This window comes from Calliopsis andreniformis, chromosome 6 (genome assembly GCF_051401765.1).
Source record: "Calliopsis andreniformis isolate RMS-2024a chromosome 6, iyCalAndr_principal, whole genome shotgun sequence".
Classification (NCBI taxonomy): Eukaryota; Metazoa; Arthropoda; class Insecta; order Hymenoptera; family Andrenidae; genus Calliopsis; species Calliopsis andreniformis.
In genome coordinates this window covers 1,947,400-1,958,700 of record NC_135067.1, presented here as the reverse complement: position 1 = coordinate 1,958,700, position 11,301 = coordinate 1,947,400, and the positions used below count along the sequence as shown (strand labels likewise).

Genomic DNA, 11,301 nt, shown 5'->3' with positions numbered 1-11,301 from the left:
TTAAAACTAGCTTACAAGGGAGAAGGACACCTCGACGTTAGGAGACTTACAAAGATGTCTCTTTTTCCCATTCCACAGTTTTAACGTCGCGTGGGGCACTAACTAACAACTGTGCACTCGACAGGCTTAGTATTCGATACTTGAGTTCGGATAAAAAAACGCCAAAGGCAAAAGTTACAGCAGGTTATAAAGGATTTGATTGAAATTTGTTCGAATGGTGGAGTCGAATGACCTGTCGCAATTGATGCTTACCTCTGCGATATTTGTAGCACTTGTTCTGTAATCGCGAAGCTATCATCTATAATTTTGGTTAATTTGAAAAACGATAGTCCTCGAGTAAAGTACCAGCGAGGGCACAGTCTAGTCTTCCTACTTCTTCGTATTCTATCTATTCTATAGACGCGAGATGTATACTAGGTCAGTCATCAACACACATTTGACACCTGCTGGTGAATGACCTGTTGACTTTGACAAAATACCAAGTTACGGGGTCTCTCGGATTCAGAACAACGTTCGGAATGAAATGTTGCATATTATGTCGAAATTTATCGGGATATAACATTGGAAACCATTTAATTTGTATTTTAAACATTTTTCGGTACAATTAACTGTTTCGAAAATATTTCAAATTTTAGCCTTAGTGATTCATCCCGTATACTTGGTCATGAGTGTCAGATCGGGTGAGGATTCTGAAAATTTGTAACGTTCTGAAGCTGAACTCGAATCGAAAATTTGCAATGTTTGCGTAGATACCCATAATTTCAGGTATCCAAAACTGAAATAATTTTTTCTAACATTCAGTTTGTTCACGCGGTTGTAACAGTATTGTCAGGATTAGTTACCACTAAATCTGCACTTTTTCGTTCAAGCAGAAGGAAAAAGGTATTTTCCCTTCTTCTTCTGCATTTTTTGAGAAAGAACGTTCAGAACAAATGATTACTTTCTAATATTGGTAATATTACTACAACCACGAGAAATTATTATTATTAGAAAATGTAAAGCAACAGTGTTTTCTTCATCTATCAAAAAGGTAAAGTAATATTATTTAACACATTATATTATGAACTGTTTTCCTTGATTATGGACTTTCACATCTGACTACACAACAGAATGAGAAAGTACCACTAAGTGTGAAAAATTAAGTACCAAACAGGATTGAAAAATAATGAAAAAATATGGTTAAAAATTTTCGACACCCCGAACACTGCCAGTCCCAATTTCGGTTTTCGGTATCTGAAAATACGAAAACTTGCACATTCTTAGCATTTCGACTATTTATGATAAGAAACAATAATATATTAAGAACTAATTAAAATATAATTATTAGTTTTCGTACGACTATAATAATTTATGCAGATAATTATTACTACTTATTACTACACTAGATACATTGTAAGTATTTAAATATAATGTTTGTAAACGAATATTAAATACGAAAAAGCCAGAAAGGGAGAAAATGAAAAATTTTTATGTTTCATAGCTATACGTGGTAGCAACGCTTCAGCGTATTATATATGCAACAATTAAATTTCAATGGTATTTACTGTTTTATCATTTTCTATAAATACTATTTATGTAAAGAAATGAAAATAATGCAGGTTAATTTATTTTGTGTAAGGTGAACCTATAGAATATAGTTCTTGCAATCTTGTTTTTCTGTTTTGCAGCAATCGTAACTGTAGTTTGAAATAGTAGTTAATTCCAGTAGTACGATTATTTTAGCGGGAATTTCAAAAAGATTATTATAATTCAAAAAGATTCAAAACTTACGTAACAAGAAGTTTCCTCATTTTTCTTACGGCTTTCAATTTGTACAAATCTTTATACATTTTATTCTAAATTATTCTTCAGTAGTAGTAGATTATTTAACTTCAGAAACGTAGGAGAAACTTTTTAACATAATCAGTTACTGTTCCACAACTCTGTTACAAAGACGACATCTGTGCTTTTTAATCGAATTAATATCAGAAGCAGCGGGTTTTTTGTTTATCTTTAAATAATTATATACTTATAATTAAAATATTACGTCTTATTCATAAATTCACACTATAAATACATTTGTGTCAATTTGTGATAACTATGCATAAACTAATTTTCATTTAAAAGATGCAAAGTATGTGATAAATTATTTTCAATTTTCAGAACTTCCAAACCGAGAGATACACACGTGTAATAATTACGTTACGATAACAATTAAACTATTTTTTCGGAAACAAAAGTTATCAACAGATTTATAATTTGATTTAAAAATGTAAAGAAAATAAAACATTTTATTTTTTTTCACTAATATTTTCATAATATTAAGAGAAGTTTAAAGTAATTCCATAAAAGATCGTTTGTTTTTGTAGAAAGAACAAAATTTATATATTCAATTCGACATGAAAATGGAATGGAATACATTCGAGTTCGAATGGTAGTGTTTCGAAATTACTATAGAATCGATAAAGAAGTTCAGAATGGAAGCCAGTCATAAACAAGTTATTTATCTTCCTAATAATCATTTGCTTCGATTATTTGCAATACAGGAAGAATAATTCCAAGGCTTTAATCAGGTAGTTTTGAAATTCCTTCTTAATTTTAACTTTACCACATTGTGAATGTCTCTTAAAATCTATATCTCGTCGGTGATTTGTATCATCGTTGATTTATATTCTGTCATTGAGGACTTAACCTTTTAAGATAGTGTTAAAATAATATTAACAAAGAATTTTTCATTTAATTCATTATAAATAAAAATGCATTTGCAAACAAGTTTTTAGATAGCTACAATATGAATGATTTAACAAGAAAAGTTGATTTGCATGTACTATTAAAGTCGATCATATTTCTATAAACAATCATAATCTTATTTATTATTTTAGTCCTTTTATTTATCTATTATTTAGTGGATTATTTTATTTTTTAGATGATCAATGTTGGAAGGATGGTATTGTCGTTCAATTGCAAACAACAATGCAGATGTGGAAGACGATGATGAGGATAGTCCAGAGGAGGAAGTGCCTAATTATAAGGATCAGTATCGGAATCTTAAAAGAAAATTGAAGTTTCTAATTTATGTATGTACATTTAAAGATACTAGTACAGTTAAATACATATGTTTAGAATCCTTTATTCAATAATTATTTTAGGAAAATGAATGTTTCCAAGAAGCTTTGCGATCTACACAAAGGAAATTACTTAAAGTCAATAGGGATAAAAGCTTTTTGCTAGATCGATTATTACAATATGAGAAAGTAGATGCATCATTTAGTGAAAGTGATGAAACAGAATCATCTGATGAAGAAGTTACTCGTCTTGATACTTTTAAAAGGTAAAAGGAAAGAATACATTCATAATTCAATTAACTTTAAATATTCATTAAATTTATATTTTTTTAAAGGAAAAAGATAGACATGGGTATTAATAACCACACGTCACATCATATGCCAGCAGTAAAGCCCCTCAACACCAGTAAAAAGAAAAAACCAACTCCAAAAGTGTCTAAATCAAATAATACACCTCTAGTAAGTGATTTTTTACGAACGTAGGTAATAATTATGTTACAAATATTTGCTACTCTTTTAGGTACAATCATCTAACAACATAGCACCAATGCCCTTAATGTCAGATGGCCACATGACACCTGAAGAAGTTGAAAGGCATTTAGAATCTCGTCAAACTTATTTGGAACTAGTACCAGAAAAAGCACCACCTACAGTTCCAACAGAAATGTTCAGTAATGACCCTTCATTGGATAGGTGCATAATTTAGTTGCTTATTATAGGGCATATAATAAGCTTGTCATTATATTTAATTATATTTACAGTGAATCCAACGAAATTGGAGAGTTAGAAACATCTCCAAGCAATATAGGTGAAGATTATCTTAGTGTAGACATGATGGCTGAATGATTTATTTATACCATAGCAATCAATTGCAAATTGCACATAATTACATATCGCGTTAATATTACTATATTCAGTCAAAGCAATTTTATTTGTAATATATGTAATGCAAACTTTTATACATAGAACGAAATATTTGCAAATGGCCAGTTTTCTTCATTCCTTTACTCTTCCAAGTTTCAGTTTGTATAAAAGAACAGCATTGAGAATGTTTATAATATATTTCTGTATGTAAAAGAAACGAACATTATCTTTTGTTTTATAATAAAATTAATTTCTTTATTACATAATAGTTTAACCGTTTGAGTGCTGAGGAACGCTATAACGCTCTTCTTGTGTTGTACCAAAATTGCGGGGAGCGCGATAGCGCTTCTGTTTATTAGTATCAATTTTGCGTTTCTTAAAGCGAAAAGGAATGGTTGACGAACAGAAATTACGCATATAGGTGATTTATAACACCCACTCTAAGCAACAGATTTGCTCTTGAAAAGTTACTTAGATGAAATTTGCGATGATGTGTGGAGTGCAGTAACAAACATGGTAATGGAGTTAGACGATCGAACTTAATTTGCTCTTTGCAAAAAAGAACTTCTCATGCTTTGTACAGCAAATCATTATTGCAACAAAAATTAAGGGAATTATAATTTTTTTACTATATTTTTCTAGAAATAAATCAAAATAAATTTTTTTTGTAATAACACAATATTTGTGATTTAATTAGATAACTACTCTCATTAATTTTTTTTTACACACACCCAATCACTTCCGCATTTTTGGTATATATCCACAAAATTTGTTTAGCATTCAAACGATTAATAGTATAACACAGAGATACTACCATAATTCAAATGTTTTGTCAGTAATTGCAATAATCTTAGTTATTTTTATTTTTAAGATGTCACAAATATAAGTTAAATACTTAATTTAAATAAATCATCGTAAAAATAGCTTGAAATGATTAATAAAAAAGATTAATTTCAAAATATGTTGGAAAGATTCATGGCAAATAATAAAAAACATGACAACAGTATTGCAGCAAACAAAAAGGCGCAAACTAACTTTATACAAGCCTTCTAAGAAGAAAATATGCTCTTGTATAGCAAAATATAACTATGTATTTAAAAGAATGAACAAAATAATGTACAGAAAAATCCTGAATAAAATAATCAAATCTTTAAAGAATCCAATTCATACAATCGTTTTAACAAATAAATTTTGACTGTAGATGGTGCTACTATTTGTATTATAAACGCGCGATACTTTTAAATGAGGTATTAAGTGCAAAATGGACTAAACCATATTTTTTCCGAAATTGAGTTAATAGCATTAATTTATTACAAATAAGCCCTACATTTTAGATCGCCTGTTTTTTCGATTTTTTCGAGTAGTGGGGTTAGTCTGTTGCTGCACTCAATGCTTCAAATTTAAATATATTTCTATATTTTTTTTGGTTTAACTGTAATTTTAGATTTCAAAACAAAATTTGATTTATCCTTTACAAAGTTGAAAAATCTATTGAGTAAATTTCTGTCTTGGAAAATACAATACAAAGATAATATTTACAGCATACTATCATATATATTTAACAGATTTTAGTATTTAATATCAAAAAGTGGGAAGAAAAATTGAACACTTACTTACATATGAAATTGTTACATTGTTTAATTTATAAATAAAACTGAGGCAGTTTCGTAACATAAATACCGACTTATCGATTCTAATTCAGTTCTGTTCCTGTTAGTGTTCTTGGTATACGTTATCAATTAATTATTAATTGCTCATTACAGTATATAATGTAATTTGCTAATCTATCAGTTGGTACTAATTGTAAGTTACATATTTTTTAACGAACAAGTGACCTCTTCAAAGTTTGAATAAAATGTCTGAGCATTGCTTTTTTCTTTAATAAAGTTAAGCATGAGGACAATACTTAGAGTTTTGAATTTAATTTAAATAGATACGGTCCAGATAAATTCATTTTTTACAAATACTGACACGAATCTTAGTAAAGCGAATTTGTATCCACCGATTTAGTGTATGTATCTTACTAATCTACTACAACAGTATTTACATGATCAATATGTTCAATCTGTGATACAGTCTACTAAGCTTAGTCTGATTCAGTCAGAAATTTTGACTTAGTTTTATTGGCACTACATAGAGGCAAATGTTAGCTGTCTAGTTATTTACACAAATTTGTGCAATTGCTTTTCTTCCAAGAAAATTACAGTATATCGAATTGGAACAAATGTATCATAAGCTCATAAAGAAATTATAAACTGAAATATGAAAGCTATAACAAGAAATATGTAAGATAAGATTCATTCAAGTAGACAATTGCAATATAGGAAGCCCCTATAAACTTCATTATTTTCATTCTACTATTCTTTCTCTTTCTCTCTCCCTCTCATTTTCAATTTATGTTCTCTCTCTCTCACACACACACACACACACGCACACATATGCACACCCTCACCTTATATCTTGTACAATATTTATTTATTAAGTGCTAAACGTAATTCACCGAAGAACTATGCTTTGGAAGTTCGCGTAACAGAACCCGAATTAAGCTAGTGATGTTAACTGAAAGGTTAACAGCAATGAATTCGTTAACAGCATTAGATTTTTAAAAACAAATAAAAATCCAAGCGCTGTGTTCTTAATAATAAATGTTTAAGTAGAACTCTAATAAATGTTCGCTCTTGAATTGTAGTTGCGATTAAAATTTTCGGATATAATACAATTCGTATTTTACAATTAACTTCGATATAAAAGTCTATCAAATATCCAAAGCACATTGAAATCAAGAAGTTTTATAGTACCATGTACATTCGACAAATAGACAAACAGGCATGACAGATGCAAGAAGTCTATAACAAAAAGTTCCTAATATTTATTTTTCAAGATCTGCACGCATTAGTATCACAACTTTCTTCCTTCTTATGTCTTATTATTTTATGTGCATATTACCTAAAAAAAAAAAAAAAAAAAACAATATGCTTCACATTCATTTCTAACTTATTCCATTGCTATGCTTTTCAACACATATTTCACTGTGTAAGCAAATGCTGCAAAACCTATAATAACAATGAGATTAGTAAGCACCCTTTGTAAAGGACTTTGGTCTCTCTGTAATGGATCATTTATCAAAGATGAAACTTCTGATGTTGTAGACTGATGCCTTGCTTGTTTTTCTAATTCTTTCCTGTGCTTTAATTCTGCTTTTATGGCCTGTAACACATAAATATTTCATTTCATGACTTCCATATATATATGAATAATTTCATACGGATAATAATAATACCTCAACAGTTTCTGGAAAAAGTTCACAGAACATTTTGTCCTTCAAATTATATTCTAAACTTCGTGCAGCGAACTGTTTCTTTTCATAATCTGTTGTATTAATACTACCCAGAGTAGGACTTTTTTCAATCTATCATCAGAGTAATTTAAATTAGACTCTAACTGTTATTTTGATTGTTGCATATTTAAAATAGTTATTTATATACCATAAAACTAAGTAAGCCAATAAGGATAGTAGATACACTCCATGTTGGATTCCATGTATCAGGATGAAAATCTGAAATAGATAAACACAGCCTTGTGTTAACTTTAAATCTGCCATTTGGTGTGCTCATATAAATGCTAGGAGGCTGGAATGGGAATTCTCCAGGAAATATAAGTTTCCCATGATAATATCCTCCTTCATATGGAGTCTTTTCTGGACCTTTGACTACATAGTGCCTGCAAAATATATGTAGCATCATATCACTCTATTTGATATTACAAATTAACTGTTAATACTTTGATAATTACTGTCATTTACATATTCATAATTTCACTTGTACAATCACTTATATTACTGTCTAATCTAATTAATTATGTTTATTTATTATCAAAGTATTAATATTGATTAGACTTAACAATAAATACACTAAAATGTTAAGAAAGTGTACCATTCTAGTATATTGGAAGGAACTGGTTCTGCAAGTACATATGGTACTGGGTCTTTCTTAAGGCGTAGGTAATGTTGTTTCAGTACTGCTGTTGCACTGTTTGTCTTTCTATTCATGCTGATTACAATGTGTTACAGATGTTATATAAATGCTTCTTGATCTTTGAATCACCAGTACTTATTATATTCTAAAAGACGTTTGCTCAATAAAACTTCTTTGTAGTGTGCTCTTCTATAAATGCCTACCAACTCTGCTTTCACTAGAGTAACACTGTGTAGTTGAACTGTTATTGGTGTATTTGTAATTTTCACAAAGAAAATTTAAATTTCAATAATATTTGTAACGCAGTTTGTTTATAAAGCGTCTAGTTAAAAACTTTGCAATTTACAGTGACCTGAATAAATGGAAAGAAAAGTTTGCAGGTACTGTATAACAGGTTACGTTCCACGCGAAATACAATGGGAGAATTCGAGACCACGCAAGAAATAGCTTGTTGAAAAATAAAAAATTGTTCAAGGAAAACTTCGACTAACCACCTAGTAAATATTCACAAATGACACTAAAATCTGACAGCGTATCTTTCAAGACAGAAAACATATGACATGAAATACACTGAACAATTTCATTTCTCTACAGTGCTGCCAAGGCTGCTAGTATACGCATATACGTGCCACGCTCGATTATCATTAGATTGATAAATCATTCTAAATCATTCTTTTTCGTCGTGTTCCACACTTTACTTCATAAACAGCCATTTTTATTATTGAAATCGCAATGACAAGATTAATTCAGTACTTCAATAGTCACTGCAGAAGTTTCTATCAATGCAAATCCTAAGTCTTGTTCTCCATTGTATACCTATATTAGCATTCAAAATAAGATATTTGTTGCGAAAAAAGAATTATAATGAATTCCATTATTTTTTAGCAGTGTAAATTGTAATTTTATTATTTACAAGTATATTTCTTTTTCTTTAAACGCATATAAATAGCAACATAGAGAATATGGGCTAATAATTAATAGGAAAGATTGCATGCATTGTATATAGTTAAAAAATTCTTTTACACTATCATTGTTTTATGTCATTAATAAAAGTGATATGTATATTCTTCAAAATAACTGTCTGAGAAGTATAATATTCAGTATTAAGAAATTTACATGTATATTTCATATACATATAATGAATAAATTCCTGTTATGTGATAATTGAAACATGTTCTGTGTAGACACATTTGCACATAACAATAAAAAATGTGAATGTCAGAAATAAAAAGTATTTCAAAGTTATTATAAAATAATAAATTATTATGCTATTTGAGATAGAATTTCAGTATATATACTTCATAATTTAAAAATATCATTAATATTTGTTCATAGTCTTAAAGCTTCAAATTTCCTAGATGTTAATGTTTAGAAAAATTTGTTAAAACTAAACATTATTTTTTAATTTTTTTTTTTTATCATTGAAAATATGATTAACTAAATAGACACACCTTCAAAAGTGTGATTAATGAGTGCTTATTAGGAATGCATGTTATATCTTCTACAATTCATATTTATATTTTAATATTGCATTAACATAACTAATAAAGAACATTTCATACTATCTATGTCTTTTTTCATTGTAACTTTACTTAAATAACGCAGCCAGTAAATGCTTTAAACGATCTTATTGAATCGATCTCTCGATTAACCTTATTCTGAATCCATTTTAAATTCAAATTTTGAATTCCTGATTTTATTATTACGAAACATATCAAATAACAATTCCGTTAACATTTAAGAACAATTTCATGCACGATTTTATTGCACATGTAACAAAAAATATAAAGCGCGCATTCTGCTAATATTCGTGTATTACGCAATGTCGCTGGAGCTAAGTACAAAAGATGCAACGAGGAATCATTTACTGATGAATGGAGCTTAAGATTCGTGACAGTCTCCGCCTCCCACCGACGGCCACCGGGAAAATCGACGCTGTTGTTGTCATTTTAGACCTAAAGAAACACTTTGAATAGTATTCATGAACTATTCAAGAGGATTTCACAATTCTTTCATATATTTTTTTGAATAATATTTGATTGTCACTCATCTAAAGGATGAGTTCTCCAATATCCATAAGTAATACTGGGCCTACGGCTGGTACTACTGGAATGGAAACAGTGATAGCTGTAGCACTTGGTGCACTTGCTGCTGTTTTCCTTGGAGCACTTTTAGTGTTACTTGTCATCTGTAAAAGACAACGATGTTACTATGTAAGTTCTATGTTATTTATTGTATTGGAATAGTAGAAATGATTATACAGTTTCATTTCATTTCAGAATCAAAAAAATTCCCCTGATTTGAGCTCAGATTTATTAGAAGGAGATAATTTATCTGGTTTAGGCTTAGATGCATGGGAATGCGAAGAATGGTTAGCAGGTGCTGAAAGGTATTATACATTTACAAATCAAATTTCATATTATGAATGATTTAAATTAGGCATTTGGTAATGAAATTGTATACATATTTCAGATGGGTTGATGATGCTACTGGTTTAGCTCCATTATGCATTGCTGTATTACGATCATGTCATGCTTTGGCCTCAAGTCTCACTGCTATTGCAGGAACAGTGAATAGCAACACAGTTCCATTGGAAATAGTGGATGTAAGTGAATAATTTGTGCTGTAATCTTTGTGAACATTATAGAACTTTTATTCTTTAGGTTGCTAGACGTATTCCACCTCGGGTTGATGATGTGGTCAGAAGTTTGTACCCACCATTAGATGCAAGACTCTTAGAAGCAAGAGTAGCAGCATTAGTTTTGGCTGTTACGCATTTAGCACTGGTAACCAAGCATGGAGTATCAAAAAGTCATGCTAGAAAGCTAGCATTTATTGATCAAGCTTTAAGTGATATGGATTCTCATTTGTCAATTTTACGAAATGCTGCATTAGCACAGGAAGTGGCATGTTCTGTTCCAGCTTCAACACCTGTTTGAGTTTCTTTCAGTATTTATTACTCGTATCTTTTCTAGTTCGAATCTTAACAGTATCCGAGATTGAAAGTACACGTGATAACATAAAAAGTTATGAGCTATATATTTCATTTTAGTATATCAAGGTCCACAATCCGACAGTGCAACGCTTTTCTACTAATAATATTGAATGTTTTACATTTGACCTAATGATGATTATAAAAAGTCATGTTATCTTCATAACATTAAAAAATATTATAAGATGTATATATATTTAAACATTTTCATGAAAGAATACTGGAGGTAATATTTCATGTGGATATGTGCAAAATTTGTCTTCCATTACTATATGAGTATTGTATATATATATACCTGAGATAAAAACACTATCTCGAGGACCATGTAATGTTCAATTATAAGTATTTATACACATATATATTTTGTATATCTCTACAAAAATTAATTTATAGAGACAAATAGGACTTTATAATAAAGTTGAATTAT

At 29.5% G+C, this 11,301-nt stretch overlaps 3 protein-coding genes across 5 annotated transcripts; 2 read left to right on the top strand and 1 right to left on the bottom strand.

The window, feature by feature from the left end:
• Positions 1 to 2,456: 2,456 nt before the first annotated feature.
• LOC143180546 (uncharacterized) lies at positions 2,457 to 4,027 on the top strand. 2 transcript variants are annotated; one of them, XM_076380338.1, is made up of 6 exons: positions 2,457 to 2,552; positions 2,906 to 3,056; positions 3,129 to 3,310; positions 3,380 to 3,503; positions 3,565 to 3,737; positions 3,806 to 4,027. In XM_076380338.1, exons 2-6 carry the CDS (start codon positions 2,913 to 2,915, stop codon positions 3,888 to 3,890), a joined length of 708 nt encoding a protein of 235 aa, XP_076236453.1. In that variant the 5' UTR covers positions 2,457 to 2,552; positions 2,906 to 2,912; the 3' UTR covers positions 3,891 to 4,027. The 2 variants fall into 2 exon arrangements, with proteins under 2 accessions (XP_076236453.1, XP_076236454.1); XM_076380339.1 differs by lacking the exon at positions 2,457 to 2,552 and adding an exon at positions 2,716 to 2,803.
• Positions 4,028 to 5,526: 1,499 nt separating this feature from the next.
• On the bottom strand, positions 5,527 to 8,453 carry LOC143180548 (ubiquitin-conjugating enzyme E2 J2). Of its 2 annotated transcripts, XM_076380341.1 has the most exons (5): positions 7,841 to 8,453; positions 7,394 to 7,628; positions 7,189 to 7,317; positions 6,990 to 7,115; positions 5,527 to 6,854 (listed from the first exon to the last, which is right to left on the bottom strand). In XM_076380341.1, the coding sequence occupies exons 1-5, from the start codon at positions 7,954 to 7,956 to the stop codon at positions 6,840 to 6,842; spliced, it is 621 nt and encodes a 206-aa protein (XP_076236456.1). In that variant the 5' UTR covers positions 7,957 to 8,453; the 3' UTR covers positions 5,527 to 6,839. The 2 variants fall into 2 exon arrangements, with proteins under 2 accessions (XP_076236456.1, XP_076236455.1); XM_076380340.1 differs by having other exon boundaries at positions 5,527 to 7,115.
• Positions 8,454 to 9,462: 1,009 nt separating this feature from the next.
• Positions 9,463 to 11,284, top strand: Tmem98 (transmembrane protein 98). The gene is made up of 4 exons (XM_076380749.1): positions 9,463 to 10,095; positions 10,162 to 10,271; positions 10,355 to 10,487; positions 10,546 to 11,284. The coding sequence occupies exons 1-4, from the start codon at positions 9,940 to 9,942 to the stop codon at positions 10,819 to 10,821; spliced, it is 675 nt and encodes a 224-aa protein (XP_076236864.1). The 5' UTR covers positions 9,463 to 9,939; the 3' UTR covers positions 10,822 to 11,284.
• The last annotated feature ends 17 nt before the right edge of the window (positions 11,285 to 11,301 follow it).